Here is a 25228-nt window from a genome sequence, read left to right as displayed (position 1 = left end):
AGATCCTGGTCTTAACACTCTACCTAATCATGGAATCATAGAATAATAGACTTGAAAGGGACCTCATGGGTCATCTAGTCCAACGTCCTGCACTATGTAGGACACTCACAGCCCTATCGCTCATCCACTGTCACCTGCCACCCCCTTGAGCCTTCACAGAATCAGCCTCTCCATCAGATGGCTCTCCAGCCTCTGTTTAAGAATCTCCAAAGATGGAGAACTCACCACCTCCCGAGGAAGCCTGTTCCTCTGAGAAACCACTCTGACTATCAGGAACTTCTTCCGGATGTTTAGATGGAATTTCTTTTGAATTAATTCCATCCCATTCGTTCTGGTCTGTCCCTCTGGGGCGAGAGAGAACAACTCTGCTCCATCCTCCATATGGCAGCCTTTTAAATCCTTGAAGATGGTTATCAGATCTCCCCTCAGTCTTCTCCTCTCCAGGCTAAACAGACCAAGCTCCCCCAGCCTTTCTTCATAATGTTCACTGCATTATCCTGGCTCCCCGCTGGAGATCCCTATGCATCATCTTGCCCACTGTCCCATCTAGACCCATCAAGGCTTACTACTAAAGCTACTAAACCCATTCCCAGCTTGAAATGTTTCTCTAGTAGATGCAGAAGAACCTTTTAAAATTGGCCATTGTTTGTGTTCAACTAAAGGGAGCATTTCTTGAACTGGTTTGAACTGGTTTCTCAAAGCAATCGTTCATCTAGACCAGGGGCGGCCAAACTGTGGCTCTCCAGATGTCCGTGGACTACAATTCCCATGAGCCCCTGCCCGCACGTGTCCATGGACATCCGGAGAGCCACAGTTTGCCCACCCCTGGTCTAGATGAACGATTGCTTTGAGGCCTATTCATGATCTGGTGCCCACCTTGCTTGATGCCCAGTTGTGTGGCCTTGAGGGCCTTAATATTTTCAATTATCTGGGGAGGTGAAAGAGACATTGAGGACCCACCGTAAACAGCAACCCAGATAGTTCCATCTTTAAAACCTTCTTTTTGGAGCCAGTCCTCATGGGCATTTTGTGCTTCCTGCCATACATGGTGTGATCTTTTCCGATTCGGATGGTTCCAGGCCTGTACAAGGGAGAAGGCTTAAAGCCTTGTCCTTTTCAGGGGCGTGATGGGTGCTGTCAGCATTGTCCGTTCCCCTAGCAAGTTCCAGCGGGTGCAAGCCAAACGAGCTGACCCAGGAAGCTGACTCGGGGATTTTTTCCTGCAAGGCTGAGGGTTTGTTTCTTTGTTTGGACATGCTGCGGCACGTAGAGTCAGAGTCGAGGGATTTAGAGCGGAGCTGACTCTCCCGTCCAAGTGCGTTCTCGAAACAATAGAGCTGCTAAGTCAGGGTGATACATTTTGTGTTTATTTGGCTTGTTTACAGACCGGCCAGGCCCAGACCCCAGCATGAAGTCATGCTTGGTTGCTGTTCTGTGATTAACTCATTAGGGTTTTTTTACACCGCCCAGATAATTAGAGCGCGCATAGGCATATGCAGAGTTTTAATCTATGTCAGTGGTCCCCAACCTTTTTATCACCGGGGACCACTCAACGCCGGGGACCACTCACCGGGGACCACTCTCTGATCGCTATTGTAATGTTTAAACATCCCTTCAAAATAAGATACAGACATGCCACAACAATGAAGTGTGTTGTAAAGGGCTGGGGGGGATGAAGTAAAGGGCCGGGGGGGGGGGAGAAGGCGTCCTTCAGGGCCCACCTCCAATTAGTCGAAGGACCACATGTGGTCCGCGGCCCACAGGTTGGGGATCGCTAATCTATGTCATCACTGAAGAATGCATGAATTAAGTGAAGGGGAGTTTATTATCGAGTACCTTAAAAAGACCCTTCCCTGGCCCCAACCAGTAAATATTTGTGTGAAACAGAAATATGGATTGCCAGCGATTCCATAAAAAAAAGGAAAAAAAACGAAAACTGTGGCCAAATGTACAAATCTGCCAAAAATTAGAGGGGAAGAGTTAAATTCTTCTCACCTTCCATTGAAATTACATCTCTACATTCGGCGTTTATTTATTTATGTTTTAATTTATACCCCGCTGCTCACGACAATGTCACCTCGCAACGGCTTGCGATAGAAAACACAATCACAAAGTCCCCGTAAAGCCCCTTAAAACATTAAAAACCCTAAAGTACAGTTCAGCTCTCGAATCCCCTCCTTTTACTCAGTTGCAGAGCATTATGGGTTATGCCGTTCTCTGCCAACTCCCAAACCCATGACTGTGACTTGAGATTATTGATGCATTCATGTGTCTCTAGAGCAGGAGTAGTCAAACTGCGGCCCTCCAGATGTCCATGGACTACAATTCCCAGGAGCCCCCTGCCAGCGAATGCTGGCAGGGGGGTCCTGGGAATTGTAGTCCATGGACATCTGGAAGGCCGCAGTTTGACTACCCCTGCTCTAGACAGTCCTTGTAACGTCCAATTAACAAATAGATATGTTTATATGAAGGTGACCAGTTTTTAACATTGGTAAAGCGGGACACCATTGGCCAGGGGAGTTCTTGATTAAAAAATTGGTCTATATGGAGAAACAAAAAATTTCATAGAATGCCTAGAATGCAAAAATAGTATTGTAACTCACCCCCACAGTGTCCCTCAAGAAGTATTATAGTTAAATGCCAGCTGCCCAGTCTTAATCCTGCAACAACTCCTCATCACTTTCAGCCAGTAGCTGATGTCTAGCCATAAAGCGAGCACTTCTCCCTTCAGCCTGCAGCTCTGCTCTAAGCCTGCTGCCTCTCTAATGGTGCTCCCAGAGGGCTGGAAACAGGCAGCTGGCTTTCATCTGCTAGATCAGAGCTGGGGTGGGGGGTGGAGGTTGTACCTCTTCCTCTTGTTTGTAGGCTTCTGCTGCCTCTGATTTGGCTATGCCGGCCCCTTCCTCCTCAGAGCAGTTCTCAACATTGCTGAGACCTGACTGACCCATTGGCTTGCGCATGAGATGTTGAAACAGGACGGGGTCTTTCCTGATATTTTGATCTTCTCAAAACTATCAATAGCTTGGCTCGCTTGAAGACACGCCGAGAACTGTCCAGCTACCTTGGACTTTTATGTATGACTAACTTCACCAAGAGACTTAAAAAACGGAAGAAGCACATTAGAACGGGACTTCTATTGTTTAAGTTCACTGACCAAAATCTGCATTCAGAGTACAGAAGTTCACAGTACGGCGGTGGAGCTAATATTTCTGCAAGGCCCCCGGCCCATCTGAAAGCAAAGCGGGATGGTTTCTTCCTGTGACCCAGAAAGTACATTTTCAGATTCACCCAGAAATGAGGAAAAAAAGTTCCTGACACTGTGATATCTTTCCTCTCCTCCCCCCCCCCCCCCGCAGCAGTTTGGCTTCTTTTTCGTTGAGGAGGAGGGATTAAAGGAAAAGGCGGCCACCTGTCTTTTTCCACTGGGACGATGAGCATGTCTGAAAGTCTGTGCGTTTTTCCAAGGGGTCAGTAGTACATGAGGATAAGAAGGAAGGGTCCCAGAGGAAATCTTGGTTGTGGAGAGTGTTTCACTGCCGAGTAGAATGATCATTTTCTATCCCCCCTGAGCTTAAGGACAGGGCACAGTGTAGAATCTCACTGCTGATTTATCGGGTTTTCAGCCGGGGATGGTAAACTTTAAAATGCTGAGCTATGTGGTGCAGTGGCAATCTGTGAATCCCCTCTAGGGTAACCTAAAAAAGTAACTGAGGGGGGAACGAGACCTTGAATGGTTTGGGGGCTTCAGTGTCGGGAAAGGAAAGGGGTCTCTCTCCCCCCCCCCCACGCCATTTCCCAAATTGAAATGCACCTCCTACACAACTGCCATTGGCCAGCGTACAAAGAGAAGGGGGCCTGTTTGTTTTTTCTCCACTGGGGCTTATAGAAGCTGGTGGTTTCCACCAGAGATGTGGCACTGAGCGGAAGGGTCCCCTCCCCTTCCCAGGTGCCTGATCGGACTTGTCCCCCCCACCCTCTGCAGCTTACTTTTTAGGATAAGCTATAGAAGAAGAAGAGTTGGTTCTTATATGCCGCTTTTCCCTACCCGAAGGAGGCTCAAAGCGGCTTACATTTGCCTTCCCATTCCTCTCCCCACAACAGACACCATGTAGGGTGGGTGAGGCTGAGAGAGCCCTGATATCACTGCCCGGTCAGAACAGTTTTATCAGTGCCGTGGCGAGCCCAAGGTCACCCAGCTGGCTGCATGTGGGGGAGCGCAGAATCGAACCTGGCATGCCAGATTAGAAGCCCGCACTCCTAACCACTGCACCAAACTGGCTCTCTTGTGGAGATCCAATTGAGCCTGTCCAACAAAATGCTTAGTTTGGCCCTAACAATGAGAGCATTTCAGTATAAGTAGCACACACACACACACAACAGAGCTGCCCATGGACTACAATTCCCATGAGCCCCTTCCAGCACTCATGGGAATTATAGTCCATGGGCATCTGGAGAACCACAGCTAGGCTACCCCATGGCTTAGAGCAGGGGTAGTCAACCTGTGGTCCTCCAGATGTTCATGGACTACAATTCCCATGAGCCCCTGCCAGCGAATGCTGGCAGGGGCTCATGGGAATTGTAGTCCATGAACATCTGGAGGACCACAGGTTGGCTTAGAGGAACAGTGGACAAGATCTCTGGTACCTTTAGAACCACCCTGAAGTTGATTCTAAAAAGAATCAGCCTTATGTCTCCCCAGAAGTCTTAGGGGAGAATTTTGTCTCTGATTGTATTCCAAAGAGTCATGTACGATCCAAGCTGAAGTCTCCGGAGCCCCCTGTGCTGTCATAATTCATATCATAGAAACCTCCTCTGCAACAACCAGGCCGTTATTTCCCCCCCCCCCCCTTTCGTGAAGGTCACCCCAGCCATAAAGGGTATAATGGAAGCCTGCAGAAGAATTTATGGCCTAGTGGTCGGCCAGAATGAAAAAAGAGCTTCCGTGGAAGGGGAAATTTAGCGAAGCATAAACTAGACCGCATACGGGTGTCGTGCACAGGCTATTAATTGGAGTCTAGGAAGGCTTCAGGGGCAATTTATTGCAATGCGTGCTTGATTCCCCCCCCCCCTTGCTGATCACACTGCTAGCTTGCATTAGCAAGGCAGCCCTAGGGAAGAGAGGGTCTGTATATCAAATTTAACCTGCCATCTCTCACATGTGAGTAATCGTGCTCTCTGTTTGTGCGCGGGCCTGTGTGTAGGAGAGAGATCGATGGTCCAATAATAGCAGGTCTTTGGAGGCATCCCGGCTGTCCAATGTGGCCTCCTGCCTCATTGTTCCCCTTGTGACCGTCTTTGTTCCCATCCTGTTATCAGCTGGCCTCCTGCGTGCTTCCTTACGATTTTCCTATCAGAAGGGCCTACTGTGCCAAAGCAGGGCTCATGACGTTGCTTCCTGCCACTGGTGCTCAGTCCCCTTCAGAACCAAGACTGCTGAGGGGGCTCTTCCATCTGTCCTTATCTTCTGACCCTGTGGGAAACCACGTCCTGTCTTCTGGAGGCTGCCTTATACCAAATCAGGCCCCTGGGCCCGGAGAGTCGGTCTTGTCTACTGATACGGGCAAAGGCTCTCCAGAGGGACAGTGCCTGACCCTTCTGGCTGGAGATGTCAGGGCCTGAACCAGGGACCTTCTGCATGCCAGGCAGGTGTTCTTCCACTGGACCGTAGCACTTCCCTAGGAAGCGTTTATAGTCCTAGTGGGAAAAGGCTGCTGGCTGCCTTTCCGTCTAGTTTTGAAAGATTAGCAACATGCATAATACATATCGTCATCATCTTTTTATGTAACCCAAAGGCTCGAGGCGGGTTACAAATTTGGCTAAAAACCCCTATCCCATTAAAACCGATACAAACCGAAGATGGGAAGAATGCCTGGCTAGCTGCCTTCTTGATCTGTGCCTCGAGTGTTAATGAGGCGTCAGTGATCACCCCTAAGTTTCCGGGTTGGGAACCCATCTCAAGTTGCGTCCCGGCCATAAAGGGTAAGTGTGCTTCCTGAACTGCCTCCTTATGACCCAACCACAGGACCTCCGTCTTGGAGGGGTTGAGCTTCAGGCCACTCTGCTTGAGCCACTCAGCCACAGATTCCAAACATCTGGCAAATGGTTCCGGGGAGGAGTCCGGGTGGCCAACCACGAGGAGATCACTGGCAGTCTTCAAGCCAAGGTTGGAGACACACTTTTCTTGGATGCTTTAGGATGCTTTGGGCTGATCCTGCGTTGAGCAGGGGGTTGGACTAGATGGCCTGTATGGCCCCTTCCAACTCTATGATTCTGTGACTAGATGGCCTGTATGGCCCCTTCCAACTCTAGGATTCTATGACTAGATGGCCTGTATGGCCCCTTCCAACTCTAGGATTCTATGACTAGATGGCCTGTATGGCCCCTTCCAACTCTAGGATTCTATGACTAGATGGCCTGTATGGCCCCTTCCAACTTTAGGATTCTATGACTAGATGGCCTGTATGGCCCCTTCCAACTCTATGATTCTATGACTAGATGGCCTGTATGGCCCCTTCCAACTCTATGATTCTATGACTAGATGGCCTGTATGGCCCCTTCTAACTTTAGGATTCTATAAGATAGAGCTGGGTATCATCAGCAAATAGTGTGGGGGAGAGCACTGAACCCTGAGGGACCCCACAAGGGAGCCAATAAGGACCCGGTAACCCATCCCCCACTGCCACCCTCTGTATCCGGTTATGGGGAAAGGAGCATATCCAGCTCAAGGCTGGGCTCCGTATCTCCATCCCGGCGAGGCGGTGAGCCAGCAGTTCACGGTCGACCGCGTCAAATGTGGCCAACAGATCTAATAGAAGCAGCACGGCCGACCCGCCTTCATCCAGCTGCTGCCGGAGATCATCCAACGAGGCGACCAACACCGTCTCCACCCCGTGGCCAGGATGAAAGCCAGACTGATATGGAACAAGCGCCGAAGTTTCTTCCAGGAACGCCAGGAGCTGGTCCTCCGTGGCCTTTTCCACGACCTTCCCCAGAAATGCCAAATGTGCAATTGGTCGGTAGCTGGCAGGGTCCCGCAGGTCCAGAGATGGTTTCTTGAGGAGCAGATAAGTCACCGTCTTCTTGAGAATCTCAGGAATCTCCCCGTTTGCAGGGAGCAGTTGATAATGTCCCTGAGCTGGTCACCTATCCACCTACCTGCCCCCCTTAAAGTGTACCTTGAAGCCTGAAAAATATTTCAGCAGGTACCAAAGGTTGAAAAGGGTACTCTGGGGGGTCTTAGGTAAGACTCTGCCACAGGAGAGTCCCGCATGGACCTTGTAAAAATTGGCTGAGATAAATATTTAGCAATTTTGAGGGCTCAAATCATTTGTCATTAGCATCATCATTATTACAGGGTACAGAGGAGAGCGACGAAGATGATCTGGGGCCAAGGGACCAAGCCCTATGAAGATAGGTTGAGGGACTTGGGAATGTTCAGCCTGGAGAAAAGGAGGTTGAGAGGGGACATGATAGCCCTCTTTAAGTATTTGAAAGGTTGTCACTTGGAGGAGGGCAGGATGCTGTTTCCATTGGCTGCAGAGGAGAGGACACGCAGTAATGGGTTTAAACTTCAAGTACAACGATATAGGCTAGATATCAGAAAAAAAAGTTTCACAGTCAGAGTAGTTCAGCAGTGGAATAGGCTGCCTAAGGAGGTGGTGAGCTCCCCCTCACTGGCAGTCTTCAAGCAAAGGTTGGAGACACACTTTTCTTGGATGCTTTAGGGTGCTTAGGGCTGATCCTGCGTTGAGCAGGGGGTTGGACTAGATGGCTTTCATGGACCCTTCCAACTCTATGATTCTATGATTAACATTGCGCTTCACCTTACGATTGCGTTGGAAAGAGGTTGGCTGGTTTTGCTGAAGTTGTGGAAATGCTCACCGAACCCGGTTGGCATTCCTAGGAGCGACTTGAAGAGCCGTTTGCTTCCCTCCGGCTGCCATAGCTCTCTGAAGGAAACCTGCACATGACTTGGGGGTATAAATAGATTCTTTTAGCTCACAAGATGTATCCTGCCTGACACTTCCAGTGTTACCGTTGTGTCCTCTCTCTTTGCCAGCTTCTTTGACCTCTGGGGTTGTTTTGGATGCTTTATAAAGGTCAGGTAGGGAGTTAGAAGAATGGGGGGGGGAGAGATTTGCCGGTCTATACTTTGCCATAATCTCTGACATTTCACTGATGGGAATAGACACAAGCTTGTAATCCGCTCCCCTCACCCTTGGAATGCGCATTCTTCAAGCGCTTCTCTGCAGCATTTGATTTTAAGATCCAGGAAAGTCCCCGTGTCGATTACTCTCCCTGCTGCCGGACATTTTATGTGCTTTGATTATTGTGTTCTGGAAAGCGTGAGTTTGAAGCAAGGTAACAACTGCAGAAGTTGTTATAATTTGTATATTCTAGGATAAATATCCACACTTTTTTTTTTTAACCTCAGTACCCCGTGGGAGAAATGAGATCATTCTGTAAAGCCGGCTGTGCAAATTAACACGTCCTTAACGAAGACGCAAATCCTATGTTAGAAATAAATACGCCTGTTAAAAAGGAAGCAGGTTTCTTGAATGCTCTATTAGGATTTTGTAAGATTCTTGTTGCAAACTTAAATGGACTCCGGGGAATGGTAGAGGACAGGAAGGCCTGGAGGATCATGGACCAGGGGGTCGCGATGGGTCGGACACGACTTCACACCTAACAACAACAACAAAGATTCTTGTACTTACAAGGCCAGAAATTAAAACTTTTCTAGAAAAGGGGAGGTCAGGAATTCAGGTTTTAAAATGATGCTCTTGTCTTTCTGCAGCTTTCTTTGAGCTACAAGATGTGAATTTTAGCAGTAGAGTGAAAATAGTCGTTGCCACCCCGTGTATGCTGATAGTATGAGAATCTGTCTTGCCCTCTTTTGCCACCCTCTGCATGGGGCAGCTCCTGGGTCCCAGATGGTGGCATTTTTGCATAAAGTATTTGTGTCCTGGATCTCAGTTCTGCAGCATAGAAAATGGGTCTGCAAGAGAATTGTCTGGGCTTTACCGCTAAAGCCCAGACAACTTTGTGATGAAGCCAAGTTTATTATACGTGGCCATAGGCCATCACAAAGCCAGAAGAAAAAGGAGAAAATAGAGGACATCAAGGTGCTAAACGTATGTATCTCCAGAACAGTCTAAAACTCTCAAAGACACAAGACACGTATCTTCAACACATTCTAAAATGGCCACCTCCATCAAAATTTAACAAGAAGAGACTTAAAAATAAAGTCTAAATCCAGTGGTCCTAAGGACACATTTGCTCTGATTTTTCTTGCGGCAAGAAAGAAGAAACAGAAGGCTCTGTGTCTAACAAGGTATGCTCACCTTGATTTTGGAACACCCCTATATCCCAGTAGACTATCCCAATATACCTCTAAACTTTGGATGTATATCCTTTAAGAAGAGCATATCTATTGGCATGTTGAAACATCTTCCCCTCCAATTGTTCTGTGGGTGAGATTTGTAATACGTAATAAAAGAAACGTAATATTAAGTAACAAAGGCCCTGCATTTATTGTGATGGTAGCCAAGATATTGTTGCCTATTTTAAATTTTACTCATGATCTCATAAACTATGTAACCTTTTAAATGCCTAATTTTTAAAACTATGTTCTATATGTAAATAAAGTGATTCTGAAGGCTCTCTGTCTGATAGCAGGTAAATTTGTCCCCGTTGCAAAGAGAAGCTATGGAGGTTAGAATTGTGTTCAGGGATTTATCCCTTGCATCTGAAATATTATTGTTGTTAGGTGCAAAGTCGTGTCTGACCCATCGCGACCCTATGGACAATGATCCTCCAGGCCTTCCTGTCCTCTGCCATTCCCCGGAGTCCATTTAAGTTTGCACCTACTGCTTCAATGACTCCATCCAGCCACCTCATTCTCTGTCGTCCCCTTCTTCTTTTGCCCTCAATCGCTCCCAGCATTAGGCTCTTCTCCAGGGAGTCCTTCCTTCTCATGAGGGGGCCAAAGGATTTGAGCTTCATCTTCAGGATCTGGCCTTCTAAGGAGCAGTCAGGGCTGATCTCCTCCAGGACTGACCGGTTTGTTCGCCTTGCAGTCCAAGGGACTCGCAAGAGTCTTCTCCAGCACCAGAGTTCAAAAGCCTCAATTCTTTGACGCTCGGCCTTCCTTATGGTCCAACTTTCACAGCCATACATTGCAACTGGGAAGACCATAGCCTTGACTAGACACACTTTTGTTGGCAGGGTGATGTCTCTGCTTTTTAGGATGCTGTCTAGACTTGCCATCGCTTTCCTCCCCAGAAGCATGCGTCTTTTAATTTCTTTGCTGCAGTCCCCATCTGCAGTGATCTTGGAGCCCAGGAAAATAAAATCTGTCACTATCGCCAAAATGTAGTGGGGAAGACCATTCCCTGCATTTTCACAAATACAGATACACCGTGCCATAGGTTATAAACCACACTGTTGCTTTGTAAATGGTTCAGCCTGTTCTGGTCTCCTGCCCACATACCAGGGTCAGATGCTGGGTCTTGCACAAAAGCCATGTTGCATTTTGAATCTTCTAATAACAGTGGGGTAGCACAGCAGAGGCTGCATGTCCTCTGGGGACTGTTAGGCTGCTAGTTGTGGACCCTCTGAGGAAGCTACAGGTAGGTACTGAAGAAGTACAGATGGCGTGCAGCTCTCTACGGCTCACTCCGCCAGGAACCTAGGCGTGATTCTGGACGCCTCCCTCACAATGGAGGCCCAGATCACAAAGGTAGCGCGGCTGGCATTCTACCATCTCCGCCAAGCCAAACTACTAGCGCCCTACCTGGCCCCGGAACACCTAGTCACAGTGATCCATGCGACGGTCACCTCTAGACTGGACTTTTGTAACTCGCTCTACGCAGGCCTGCCCTTAGCCCTGACCCGGAAACTACAACTGGTCCAAAATGCAGCAGCCAAGATCCTCACGGCAACACCGTGGAGGTCCCATATCCGGCCTATTCTCCACCAGCTGCAGTGGTTGCCAGTTGAATTCCGGATCAGACTAAAGGTTCTGGTAATTACCTTCAAGGCCATACGCGGTCAGGGCCCTGTGTACCTGAGGGGCCGCCTCCCCGCCTATGCCCCCAAAAGAGCTCTGCGCTCTACTGCCAGCTAAGGATCCCTGGCCCTAAAGAAGTCCGCCTGGTCTCGACCAGGGCCAGAGCATTCTCTGTTCTGGCCCCTACCTGGTGGAACGAGCTCCCAGAGGAGATCAGGGCCCTGACGGAGCTTAAACCCTTCCGCAGGGCCTGCAAAAAGGGGCTCCTCCACCAGGCATTTGGCTGAGACCAGACGTAATCAACAGCGACCAAGGGCCCCTGCTCCCCCCCCACCCCCCCTCAGAATTCAATAAATAAACCACCCCCCTCAGAATCCCATCAATAAGCCCTGGATCTGTTTGTAGTACTATATTGTTATACTGTTATATTGTGCTGTTATTTTGGTTACAATTATTAGTTATCAGTTATATATGTTACAGACTGTTTTATGTATTGTTCTCTGTTATGATGTAAACTGCCCTGAGCCTCCGGGGAGGGCGGTATATAAGTATGATAAATAAATAAATAAATAAATAAATAAATAAATAAATAAATACTGTGTATCCGGGTTCTGCTTGCTGATGGTGTGGCGGCTTCTCTTTTCCCAGCGGACTCCTTTTTCAAGGCTGCTATAAGCCTCGTCCCCGAGGTGCCCAAGATGATCAACGTAGATGGGAAGATGCGGCCCTCGGAAGCCTTCCTCTTGGAGTTCCTCTGCAATTTCTTTTCCACTTTGCTGGTCATTCCAGTAAGTAGCTGACGTTTTTAAGCCTTTTTTCCGGGCTGAAACTGCGAAGCCTTTTGCAAGCTTGGCAGGGGGAAGTAGCTAGCTCAGGGGTAGTCAAACTGCGGCCCTCCAGAGGTCCCTGGACTACAATTCCCACGAGCCCCTGCCAGCATTCGCTGGCAGAGGCTCCTGGGAATTGTAGTCCATGGACCTCTGGAGGGGCGCAGTTTGACTACCCCTGAGCTAGCTAGCGCCTGGATTGGACCTCATATGCGGACTTGCATACTTCTCTGAATAAAGGAAAATAGCGCATTGGGTTGTGTGTGTGTGTGCTTGTGTACATTTCCAAATCTCTTCATGACATGCTAGTTTCCTAGATGTAAGAAAGCCTTTCAGGGGGGAGAAGTCATCCATTCCTTGCGCCCTTTCTTTCCATCTGAGAGCAGGCAGGCAGTTCAGCTGCAAACATCTGGTGGACCTAGACTCCAGTCCCCTACTCTACTTGCTGGTTGAACTTGAGCCAGCCATTCTCTCTCAACCTCATCTACCTCACAGGGTCGATGTGATTTAGAAACAGAAGAGGGGAAGCTGATGTTGAAATCAGTTCTAGATGCCTAGCACAGGGGTAGTCAACCTGTGGTCCTCCAGATGTTCATGGACTACAATTCCCATGAGCCCCTGCCAGCGTTTGCTGGCAGGGGCTCATGGGAATTGTAGTCCATGAACATCTGGAGGACCACAGGTTGACTACCCCTGGACTAGCAGACAAAAGCAAATTCAGGACCAAGGACAGCTCAAGGGTAACACAGACGTTGCTCTCACAATAGGTGAATCTCCGTTGAGCTCTTAAGGCAGGGCTGGCCAAACTGTGGCTCTCCAGATATTCATGGACTATAATTCCCATGAGCCCATTTCAGCACTGGCAGGAGCTCATGGGGATTGTAGTCCATGGACATCTGGAGGCCCACAGTTGGACTACCCCTGTGCTAACATAATTTCAACAAGTTTTTCTAAAGGCTTTCTGCCTAAGTGCTGGATGGCTAACAGACCGCTGAGCTGACAAAAACATCTCCCAACCTGATGTTGCAGTGAGTTTTAACAGCTTACGTGCACCTTTATAGTTCTTGCAAGATTTTTGGGGAAAGGTGATGTTTAGCCCTTGCTTTGGTGTTGGTCTTTTTCAGGATCATCCTGAACAGGGCGTGTTGTTTCTGGCACGGGGCCTGCTCAATGTCATCCAGGACTACACTTGGGAAGATAACAGTGATGATAAAGTCCGGATTTATGCAAACGTTCTGCATCTTCTCTCGGCCATGAATCAGGAGACCTACATCTATCACGTCGACAAGGGTGAGTGGGATTTTATGTGTGTGGGGGGCTGCCCCTCGCTCAGAAGAGAAAAGGGCGGTTTGTCTGAAACTTTGGGATTGCTTATCATAGAATCCTAGAATCATAGAGTTGGAAGGGGCCTCCTGGGTCATCTAGTCCAACCCCCTGCACTGTGCAGGACACTCACAACCCTCTCGCTCCTCCACTGTAACCTGCCTCCCCCTTGAGCCTTCACAGAATCAGCCTCTCCATCAGATGGTTATCCGGCCTCTGTTTAAAAATCAAAGATGGAGAACCCACCACCTCCCGAGGAAGCCTGTTCCACTGAGAAACCACTCTGACTGTCAGGAACGTCTTCTGGATGTTTAGATGGAATTTCTCTTGCATTATCTTCATCCCATTGGTTCTGGTCTGTCCCTCTGGGGCAAGAGAGAACAATTTAATGCTAGTCATTTTAAAGACTGACGATTGGGTCGATTTTATGCAATTTATTACTGTTGCGAACCACCCTGAACCCTCTTGGGGACGACGGCATACAAGTGGAAAAATGAATAAAAATAAATTTACCTTCTCAGATTTGACAGTCGAATACCAAAGTGTGACACGGAAGGAATCCATAGATGTCGCCCCGATCCCTAAGTTCGGCTGTGGGTGATGCCACAGCCGTATGGCAGAGGGACAACACGAACACGGACAGCTTCTGCTGTGACCTGTCTCTTGCATGTGAACGGCTGAGGGCAGGGTGACCGTGTGTGCATGATTCTTCTCCCTCAAAAAGTAGATTTTGTTGTTGTTAGGTGCGAAGTCGTGTCCGACCCATCGCGACCCCATGGACAATGATCCTCCAGACCTTCCTGTCCTCTACCACAGGGGTAGTCAACCTGTGGTCCTCCAGATGTTCATGGACTACAATTCTCATGAGCCCCTGCCAGCGAACGCTGGCAGGGGCTCATGGGAATTGTAGTCCATGGACATCTGGAGGACCACAGGTTGACTACCCCTGCTCTCCCATTCCCCGGAGTCCATTTAAGTTCACACCGACTGCTTCAGTGACTCCATCCATCCATCCACCACGTTCTCTGTCGTCCCCTTCTTCTTTTGCCCCCAATCGCTCCCAGCATCAGGCTCTTCTCCAGGGAGTAGACTAGGCCATGTCAACTAGTGTGGAATTAGGAATCTGGGCAACAGACTAAATATGGGGACCAGAGAAAAGGGTCTTTTTTATTTAGAAATTTTGTGCAAGGCCTCCGTTTGTGTCCCTGGTGTTGAACTGAGTTGCACTCTAGCAGTGAACAAGACACAGCAGCTGTGGACACCTTTTGCGTGGCTCCTCATGCAGTGTCAATAAGCCCTGTCTCGTGTGGTTTTGATGCGCCCCCAAGTAGCTGGGCCCACACAGCTCTCTTTGACCAGGACAAAGGACTCAGTGCCCATCTTCCTGAGGATATACCTCAGAAGGGCTTACCAGCTTGGCCCCCTCCACACCCCTCCCCTGCGTGTGACTGCTGAGTTTGCAATTGGATTACTGTCTTCTCCAAAGAGCCTAAGCCCTTAATCCGTGTGTTGCAAACCTTATTTGTGCAAAACATGGGATTAAACACTGTTTTGCTTCAGCGACGCTCAAGCGCCTGGTTTTAAAGGCCTTCGTGGACTTGAAGCTTTAATAATAGTTTTCCGAGCAGGCCTGCTCAAGTTCGTGTAAGTCCCTGGATAAGAAAAAATAGAAATAAGAATAATATTGTGATGGTCCAGATGTGGACTCCAGGTGGATTCCACAGGAGGCACCCCTGACTGTCCCCAGCAGAGGCCTTGCTCCATGGCCCCCTATGTCTTTGAAGGCAGACATTGTCCTCCTTGCGGCTCTGCATACAAGGAACTTGCTTATTGTGTCGGTGGACCCTTCTGTTTTCAAGCACCAGCTGAGAAGGGGGGGGTTGGGGGTTTTCCTTGGGCCTTCTGCACTTCTACGTTTGGTTCTTATGCGTCTTCTATGTATAAGCTGCCTCTAGAACTCTGTCACAAGAAGGCTTTTGGTTATTTGTTAAATGCATGGCCCGTTTTTCTTCTGTCATGGAACTCCCAGCTCCCAGAGTGTCTTCCATCTAGGAAGCAAACTGGGAAATTGTCCTTTGTTTCAGCAGCACTGTTTGCTGTGCCTTCCCAACAGGGGTATAAACTGGAGGAAGGGTGGTTCCTCTCCTCCATGGTCACGTGCAGCATCAAAAATCCACGCAGCCACTTTAATAAAAGGTCACATTCCACGTTCCACCACCTATCAACATTCAGCAGCCCAGGAACACCAGCCAACTCAACTCAACCGGCCAACCCCAGCCAGCCAGCCAGCCAGCCTCCCTCCCTCCCTCTGTCCCTCCCTCCATCACTCCCTCCCTCAGTCACTCCCTCCCTCCCTCTCTCCGTCACTCCCTCCGTCACTCCCTCCCTCTCTCCCTCCCTCCGTCACTCCCTCCCTCCCTCCCTCCCTCCGTCACTCCCTCCCTCTCTCCCTCCCTTAGTCACTTCCTCCCTCCCTCCCTCCGTCACTCCCTCCCTCCCTCCCTCCCTCCGTCACTCTCTCCGTCACTCCCTCCCTCCCACACTTCCTCCCTCCCTCCCTTAGACACTTCCTCCCTTCCTCCCTCCCTCTCTCACTCCCTCCCTCCCTCCGTCACTCTCTCTGTCACTCCCTCCATCCCGCACGTCCTCCCTCCCTCCCTTAGACACTCCCTCCCTCCCTCAGTCACTCCCTCCCTCCCTCCCTCCGTCACTCTCTCCGTCACTCCCTCCCTCCCACACTTCCTCCCTCCCTCCCTTAGACACTTCCTCCCTTCCTCCCTCCCTCTCTCACTCCCTCCCTCCCTCCGTCACTCTCTCCGTCACTCCCTCCATCCCGCACGTCCTCCCTCCCTCCCTTAGACACTTCCTCCCTCCCTCCCTCAGTCACTCCCTCCCTCAGTCACTCCTTCCCTCCCTCCCTCCCTCCCTCCCTGTTCCCCAGGAGACTTCTAAGGACAGCTCAGCAACGATGCCTGCCCAGTGAAACTTCCAGCTTCCAGCTTCTTGCACAGAGGTATTGGTCATGGGCAGCTTGCGGAGCTGCCCTTAAAGACATCCGGGGAATGCGGAGGGGAGGAGCAGCCATCTTTCTTCCCCAATCGGTGGAATGCCTGAGTTTCAAGCTTAATACGTATGGGTCTAATTCTTACAGTGCTATTTTAACACACACTCTTAACATGAGAATTGATCCTGAAATTGTTTAATTTTTTTCCCAATGAACTTATCTGGAATTCAACAACAATTGAGGTTCTGATTTCAGAGGGAAGACTAAAATTAGAGAAAGTGTTTTCCAAAATGAACCGGCATGCTTTCAGAGGAACAAATCTTCTTTCATGCTTCTGATGGAAAATCAAGTCAGAATAATTAGACAACCAGCTGATTAGCATAGTTCCAAAGTGGAGACTTCCTCTGCTTCCAGTTGGTGGTGGACAGTCCTATCAAGTTGCAGCTTTCTCATGTTTTCAAGGGAAGCGAAGTTCAGAGCTGGCTTATCCTTGCCTGCCCTGCGCGTTCCTGGGAGTCTCCCATCCGATGACTAACTAGGATTGACCTTGCTTAGTTTCCGACATCTAACAAAACTGGGCTAGCCTTAGCCTTGGCCTGATTCTGGTTACCCCACTTGCATTTATATCCCACTTTTTGACCACAAAGTCCTCAAAGCAGCTCGCAAATACCTTTATTGTCATAATTCAGTGGGTAAAATTCTAAATATTAATAAACAGCCAATACTATGAACAGTCCCAAGACGTATCAGTATCGTGGTCCTTTTTCCTCGGTTCCAGCCCAGGGATGGAAGGACGTTCGTTCCAGATAAGTTCCTGCCTTGATTTTTTTTAATATAATTCTAATGTCTTTTACATTTTCGCCCAGCCAACTAGACCCTGATGTTTTAATTTGAAAGAAACGAATGTAATTTCTATGTAACGTCCACATATAGTAAGCCTTAATTGCAGGGCCAGCCAGAGCAAACAGCTTCCCCATTAAAAGAAGCTGACCATGATAAAGATATCTCCTACGTGCTATTTCTGATGGAGGCTATATCCCTTTCATGGACTTCAGATAAGGATTTGAGTGTGCAGCTTACAAAATATGAAGCATTTCCTCCATTTATTCTCCTGGTCCCAACATAGAGTCTCCATCTCTGAGGGAACATGTAGCCCCTACCTCCTAGAAGGAGAGAACTTAGTCTCCTGAACTAGTCTAATTCTTCCGCTGCTAGGCAGACTCCCAGGGCGCTCAGGAGAATTTTACATCTCTCTGCTGCTTGCAGATATAGAACATAATACAACTTATAGAGTTGCCAAGTTCTGCGCAGCAGCTATCAAAATCCGTAATACAATGGTCTGTTCTAAATGAATCTGGACATCTGTGTTTATCTACCTTATTCTATTTTCTATTGTTATCTTTTAAGATGTTTTAATTCCTGGTTTTAATTGGTGTTTCTATATCATCTTATGCTGGCCTATGACCGTAATCAAACTAACTGAACTAGTCTCCTGAGAGCCATACGAGGAGAAGACTCATTGATGCTCTGAACAGCTCAATGTGACAATTGTTGAAGGGAAAAACAAAAAATTGGATGAATGTTCTTACTTGCACCTTTTCCCCTCTTTGTTTTTAAACTTGGAACATCCTGGTTTCCCAGTGGAATCCAACGATACCTTGTACGGTGGAGATACCAAATTCCTGGCAGAGGTCAGCAAGCTGTGTGAAACGGTGATTGCTCAGATCCTGGAGCATCTGAAGAGCCTTGGAAAAGACGAGGTAAGAGGACGGCCTTTCTCTTGGCCGTGCAGAATGTGTTCCGGAAGGGATGCAAGAGGAGCAGCATTGCTGGTGGTACCCACAGCGGCTCTCAGATCCAGCTTGGGGGGCCCATTTCATGTTCTTCTTTGACTTTTTCATCTCTACGCAGGTTCTCCACCTGCATTGGTGCATTCTTAATTCACCTGCATTCTTAATTCACTGTGCTGCAACAGTGAGTGCAGAGTGGAATAGGTGAAGCAGCCTTGAACCAAGAGGAACTGAGTGGGCTGTCCTTGGTGCTCCAGGGTGGATTCCCACTGGGGCTTTCCTAGGAAGGTCAAGGGCCAGCACAGCTCTGAATGGGAGGGCTCCAGGTGCACCACCGCTGAAGCTAGCAGCAGCTTTCTTGGACAGCCTCCCCCTGCACTGTGGCTCAGCCAAAGCTCCTTTCTGTGTTTGTGTGTGTGGGGGGGGTGTTCCTCCCCTCCCGCCACCTCCGTAGTCATTCGTCCTGGGCCGCTCCAGCAGAGTATGAAATGGGTTCATGGGTGTGGCAGGGCAGCCTTGGCTGCTTCCAAGGATCCGCCTGCCAATTTGATTCCTCGTGGAGATGGCTGGTGGCTCCGCCTCTGAATGGAGGGCACTTTTATTTATGCCCTAAGCATCCTAAAGCATCCAAGAAAAGTGTGCATCCAACCTTTGCTTGAAGACTGCCAGTGAGGGGGAGCTCACCACCTCCCTAGGCAGCCTGTTCCTTAGGCAGCCTGATCACTGCCTTAAAATATGCAGTGGTCATTAATCAAGAAAGATTTGTCTGTAGTACCTTATTGATAGGTCACCAGAATCCAACCTACTCTGACTCCGCACACCAGGTTTTTTCCAATAATAGTAAATGTCGTTAGCATAGAGTGTTTTCATACAATATCCCTCCAGTGCAGTGGTCCCCCACCCCCGGTCCAGGGACTGGTACCGGTCCGTGGATCAGTCAGTACCGGGCCGTGGCTCCTCCTTGTCCTCCTCCCCGGGTGCTGCCTCAGGAGCTGCCCTGCCACTCTGCCACTGGGTCACCTTTGGTGCTGTCTGATGGCCACCATGGCTAGGGCTCCCCCTTGGCGTGGTACTGCACAGCTGCTGCTGGCAGCGCCCCTCAGTGGGTGGTGGGAAGTCAGGGGCACCGGCAGGAAAGCAAGTGGAGCAGGGGCTCAGGCGGCGGCGACGTCCTTTGGCAAAAGACCCCCCTCCCAGGCCTTAGTAAAATTGTCAAGCGTTGACCGGTCACCGGTGATAAAAAGGTTGGGGACCTCCAGTGGAATCTCCTTCGGCTTGGTCTTCAACGTAGGCCTGCAGGCTGCAGACTAATTGAGTTCCTTGTTTATAACTTTTGCAGACTTTAAAGCGGCAGAGTCAGCTGGCGCTCTACTTCTTCAATAGCATTCTGGCTCATGGAGACCTACGGAACAACAAGCTCAACCAGCTTTCAGTGAACCTGTGGAACCTGGCTCAGAAGCACGGCTTTGCTGACACCAAGACCATGGTGAGAGAGAAACAGAAGTAGAGCTTGGAACTGCAGGTGTTTGTAATCTGAAGGGCAAGCTTGCTTTTTTTTTTTTTTTATGTGGAACACATCTTCTGGCGCGCCTCCTGGGACGGAAATGGGTACGGACATCACTTTTAAAATTCATTTTATTTTATTATTCGATTTCTATATCGCCGCTTGCCATAGCCTCGGCAATATCTGTAGTCCCACCCCAGGGAGTGTGACAGAAGAGGGAGGGAGAAGGATTGTGGAGGCGGAGGTTGTGCAGTAGGCCAGAGCCACGATGCCACCGCAGAGGACTCTGGGAGCCGGGACGGAGGCTGTGTGACTGGCCCAAGCTCTGCTGTCGTCCTGGAGGCCTCTGGGGGCCAGAGCAAAGGCCATGCAGCTCCCCGGGGCTGGGCTGGTGCCTTCGGCCTCCAGGGGCTGGGCCACAGGCTGCGATGCAGACGCTACCCTCCAGGCTGGAGGAGACTGGGGCCCTCCTGGGAGAACAGGTAAGGAGGGAGGGGGGAGGACTCTTGTCTGTGTCTGTGGGGGGAGCAAAAGGGGAGTAGGTCAGGAAAGGGAGAGAGGATGGGGAAGTGGGGAGGGAAGGGGTCTCTGTGTGTGTATGTTGGTGTGTGTGTGTTTGTGAGAGAGGGGAAGGCGAGTGGGATGGATCAAAGAGCCTGAGTGTCACTACTTTATTTGTGGGGGGGCTACTGTGTCAGTTTTCAGAAGTCTTGGCTTAGCGGAATAACGGCTTAGATCTGTTCTGCTAATTGTGGCACTTCCCTCCCGCACAACGGAGACATTTCCTGATGTAAGCCAAAGGAAGTGATCCAGCTCTAAGCTCTTCCCAACTGGTGCACCTCGAGAAAAAAAGTTACCATATTGTTGGGGCTGTTTGTTCCCTGCCCCCAAATAAAAATAATAAATCTAAAGTGGCTCTCCCCGGCATTTCAAACACTGCAGTGCATGCATTATGCCGTTGTTAATCTGCATGCTTTTACTCTGCCCAGGTTGATCCTGGGAAGGGGCGGAGGGAGCTCCCCTGGGCACCGAAGTCTTGACCCAGTTTCTGCTGAACGGCCCTTTGACTTCCGGGATTTTCCTCCCCGCACGCCGCTTGCATATCTCCTGGCCTGTTTGTATGTTTCCAGCCGTAAAGGCTGGAAGCTGGCTGTTTCCCAAATTAGAGAGCAAACCAAGTGTTCCCCTCCCCCTTGTGCTTGTATGGGGAGGAGGGGAGGGATTGGGGGAGGGAGCAACCGAAGGGGCATAGGGCAGGGGTAGTCCAACTGCGGCCCTCCAGATGTCCATGGACTACAATTCCCAGGAGCCCCTGCCAGCGAATGCTGGCAGGGGCTCCTGGGAATTGTAGTCCATGGACATCTGGAGGGCCGCAGTTTGACGACCCCTGGCATAGGGGAATAAGGTATTTGCTATTGTAGCGTAAAATACGATTCCTCCCCTCCCCCCCTTCCAGGTAAAAACCTTGGACTACATTAAGAGGCAGAGCAAACACCCTGAGCTACATCATTTTGGAGAGCTGGCCCTCAGGCTTCCTCTGCAGTCAAGGACCTGATGCATCCAGAGCACCCGGGAGGCAGAGTTCTCAGGCCATCCAAAGACAGGCTGTGTCTCCAGCTGTTATTCAGGTTCCGTATCTTTTCCTTTGGAAGATTCATTCTGTCAGAAAGCTCACCCTGATGGAGTCGCAAACGCCTCTGAAACGAGTTTTGTTTCCACCTGCACAGCCATTAAAAACATTATAAAAGCTAACTTTGGGGTCAGTGAAATTTATCTTGTGGTTTCGGACGGGCCGGTAGCCCCAGATCTTGACGTGGCCGGGAAAGAAGGGAGGACAGCTACTTTGCAGGCGGGCAGTCCCCCGGTGTGGCTGTCTCGGAAGATAAATAGCAGCTGCCCTGCGACCCCTTCCAGCCCTTTCTTTGCTTTGATTGAAGCACATAATGGAAAAGAACCTCTGAAAAGAGTCTCGGGGAGATTCGGCAAAGAGACTTTGGAAGCAAATGTGTTTGGGAGGTTTTTGTGGCTAAGCTCGAAATAAAAGGAGGGGGAAATCTAATCAAGGGAAGGACACTTCGGGCGTGAATACAGATCTTTCCTAGCGTTGCTTAGCTGGCTGACTTGTCATCGTTAGGAAGACTTATTAGGATGCATAATCCAGTCCGTTTGCCTTTTGATTCTAAGCCCCAGCGGGGGACTATAATTTCTTCCCCTTTCACGTTTCTAGTTATTGCACTTGCCCGAGCAAAGGGTGAACAAAACTTCACGACGACAGATGTTGCACGCTTAACCTTGTGATGTCCCGAGCTCTGTCCCCTGAACCCCAAGCCAGATAGCTGGGCTGATGTTTTCAGGAAATAGTTGGGATTCAGCAGCTGCAGAAGAGCCACTTGGAAGATTTTCCAGAGCTAGCCTCACTGGTGATGTTAGCAAGGGCGTGCTTTGGGTCTTAAGAGTGGTGGTGTGATTAAAAAGCAGCAGATTCTAGTCTGGAGAACTAGACCAGGGGTCGTCAAACTGTGGCCCTCCAGATGTCCATGGACTACATTCGCTGGCAGGGGCTCATGGGGATTGTAGTCCATGGACATCTGGAGGGCCGCAGTTTGACGAACCCTGAACTAGACCTTGATCTAGCCGCAGTTCTCTTAAGAGCTGTTCTTGCAAAGCAGTTCTTTTAAAGCCAGCTTGGTGGAGTGGTTAAGAGAGGCAGGTTCTAATCTGGGTTTGATTCGCCCCCTGTGGAATTGTTTCGGGGAACTGGAAAGGCTGTGCTGGGTGGCTGATACCGAATCAGAGAGGCCACATGCAGGAAGAGCGCCGATTTTTGACCTGCACTTTGCCGTTCCTGTCACTGGTCCTGCACATCTTCTCTGACACATCTTTCATGTATAAAACCACATCTGAAGCAGGAACATGTGAAAAGTTCAATATAACCTCTTCTAAGCCCCTCTGGGAGAGCCTCTTGTGGCGCACGGTGGTAAGGCAGCAGACATGCAGTCTGAAAGCTCTGCCCATGAGGCTGGGAGTTCGATCCCAGCAGCCAGCTCAAGGTTGACTCAGCCTTCCATCCTTCCGAGGTCGGTCAAATGAGTCCCCAGCTTGCTGGGGGGTAAACTGTAATGACTGGGGAAGGCACTGGCAAACCACCCCGTATTGAGTCTGCCATGAAAACGCTAGAAGGCGTCACCCCAAGGGTCAGACACAGGGGATACCTTTACCTTAAGCCCCTCTGGGTGGTTATGCAGCTTGGAACAGATTCTTTGCTGGTTGGAAGATGGGGCTGCACGAGGTCTGAATTGCAAAGCACACTGCATAGAAACAGCTGCGGTGACCTCCTAACAAGAAGAGGAAAGTAATTTCCCCCCACGACAGAAAGGCTCTCACCCTATATGTGGGGTGGCAGGTACCCATGGCTATTTCCCCCTTAGCGTAAAGCAGCTGGGGAAGCTTCCTGCTAGAGCAGGGGAGGAGCGGTGTGCTTCCTTGGCAGCTGTTTGCTTAACACTTCCCCACCAGCTTCTCCTCTGGGTGGGTGAGAAAACTGTGGAAGGGGCGTGTCCCCAGACAAGTAGCTGGCAGGGAAAGTGGTGAAAGGCTTCCCCTCCTTTTCTGAACCTGAAGCCACTCACAGTTCCTTTGTGCTTGAAGGAGGATGGTGGGTGGTGGAGCCCACGCTGTTTGGGGGAGGCAAATTGCAGAACATCTAGGAGAGTTTTAGTAAGGAGGCTCCCCACAAACCTAGTGAGGGCAGGGGAAGGGGGGAAAGGGCAAGGTTCTCACGCTGGAATCAGAAAAGGTGCTCCTGCTGCCAGTTGAGTTTTACTGGAACCGGCAAAAGCAATGTGGCTTGTCTTGGATCTAGGGCAGGGGAGTCAACCTGTGGTCCTCCAGATGTCCATGGACTACAATTCCCAGGAGCTCCTGCCGGTGTTTGACTACCCCCGCGTTAGACGGTTGTCTACAGAGATGGGGTTGTACATAAGCCACAAGAACATTATTTTATTTGTGCAATGTGTTCACCTCCCCGCCCAGCAAAGCCGGCCCAGGTTGGTTTCCAATATCACCATATAGCAGATAGTTCATCATAGCAATAACATTCAACATTAACATTAACGCATATGAAAACATCCGATCAACTGATGGCCCACATTGATCTTCAGTACTGTAGAGCAGGGGTAGTCAACCTGCGGTCCTCCAGATGTTCATGGACTACAATTCCCATGAGCCCCTGCCAGCAAACGCAAACACAATCACCACACACCTGCCAACTCCCCAGCCTGTGTCCTTGGATCCTGCTGGGAACAACAGAATTTTTTTGACTTAGACTGGTCTAAGGGGATTTCTAGACGTGTCCTCTTGAGACAATATTTATTGCAGTCATGTTGGACTCCTTGATCATGAATTGCATATCCGTGAAGAAAGATGTGAGCATGCATACACCCAGGACACAGGATCTGCATACAGGGAACTTCTGAATTCTGGGTAAACCTAATTAAACCCGCAGCCTGGGCGTTTGCTGCTCACCAGGTTCTCCAGGGAGGTTTGCCAAGGAGACGACACCAGCTCTTCAAAGTAGAGGGTCTTACAGCTTAGTCCTTTTCCGCTTCAACATTTATAGCCCACTGCTTAGGCATGCTGAGGCAGTGGTAAATCCTACAGTATTCAAAAGACCACCCCGGACCCAGACCAAGCATGCAATCTGCAATCCTAATGCATTCTTCTACCCTCTGGTTGATAAAACAAGGTTGCACTTACCCGTAGCTCTCGTTCATCCAGTGGTCTTCTGCGCATGCGCACATGGGGACTGCAATTCTGCAGGCCTACCATGAAGAGGAGCTGGCAAACGTTCTAGACTACACTAACAAGATCCCAGAGTGCCCACCCCTCCCACTGCTGGAGGGAGTGGCTTTCCCACCCAGAGTCACATCACATGGGAGGGGAGGCACTCATCCCTCAGTTCTCCCATCGCAGCTGTGAAGGTAAGCAGGCAGGTCGCCTCAGTGGGGACAGGAGGGAGGGAAGTATGCCTGCACAGAAGACCACTCGATGAAGAATAGTTACAGTAAGAGCAACCTTGTTTTCATTTTCGTGGCTTCTGTACAGTGCCACATGGGAGAGTAGCAAGTTCACGCACCAGAGGAGGTGGGCAAATGAGCGGAACAAGGCCTGTAACACTGCTTTTCCAACAGCTGGCTCCCTAGAACAGGGGTAGTCAAACTGCGGCTCTCCAGATGCCCATGGACTACAATTCCCAGGAGTGAATGCTGGCAGGGGGTTCATGGGAATTGTAGTTCATGGACATCTGGAGGGCCGCAGTTTGACTACCCCTGCCCTAGAAGACTCCATGTCCATGCAGCACTGGTGTACGAAGGTCAACAGATCAGACCATGTTGCCATCCGACAGATGTCATCCAGAGGAAGGCCAGCAGTGAACGCAGAGGAGGCTTGTGCACTTGTCAAATGTGCATGGATGTGAAATGGACAATCAATATTGGCCAATTTGCACACTAAAACAATAGCAGATAACATCTGGGGATGGTTTGAGGGGAGAGCCTCAATCCCTTTTTATGGCCCTTGGAGCAGATCTTTGAATGAGACACTCCTTGACTCTGTCTAAATAAAATGGCAAAGCATGCTTCACATCCGGGGAGTGTAATACCCTCTCTGGGTTGGATGGGTTCAGAAAAAAGGTTGGAAGGGAAATGGTCTGAGAGAGGTGGAAATGAGTCACCACCTTTGGTAGGAAACCAACCCTACGACACAGAAGGA

The 25228-nt window shown here is 49.7% G+C and overlaps 1 protein-coding gene across 1 annotated transcript in view; it reads left to right on the top strand.

Moving 5' to 3' along the window:
- Window positions 1-21211, top strand: part of VPS35L (VPS35 endosomal protein sorting factor like) — a 90237-nt gene extending 69026 nt beyond the window's left edge. The window contains exons 27-31 of the mRNA XM_077316129.1: window positions 11660-11799; window positions 12963-13128; window positions 17807-17925; window positions 19295-19441; window positions 20916-21211. Of these exons, the coding sequence (XP_077172244.1) occupies window positions 11660-11799; window positions 12963-13128; window positions 17807-17925; window positions 19295-19441; window positions 20916-21014 (671 nt within the window). The 3' untranslated portion in view covers window positions 21015-21211. The remainder of the gene's footprint in view (window positions 1-11659; window positions 11800-12962; window positions 13129-17806; window positions 17926-19294; window positions 19442-20915) is intronic.
- Window positions 21212-25228: the final 4017 nt, after the last annotated feature.

Source organism: Paroedura picta, chromosome 17, assembly GCF_049243985.1.
Source record: "Paroedura picta isolate Pp20150507F chromosome 17, Ppicta_v3.0, whole genome shotgun sequence".
Classification (NCBI taxonomy): Eukaryota; Metazoa; Chordata; class Lepidosauria; order Squamata; family Gekkonidae; genus Paroedura; species Paroedura picta.
This window is presented reverse-complemented; position numbering and strand designations above follow the sequence as displayed.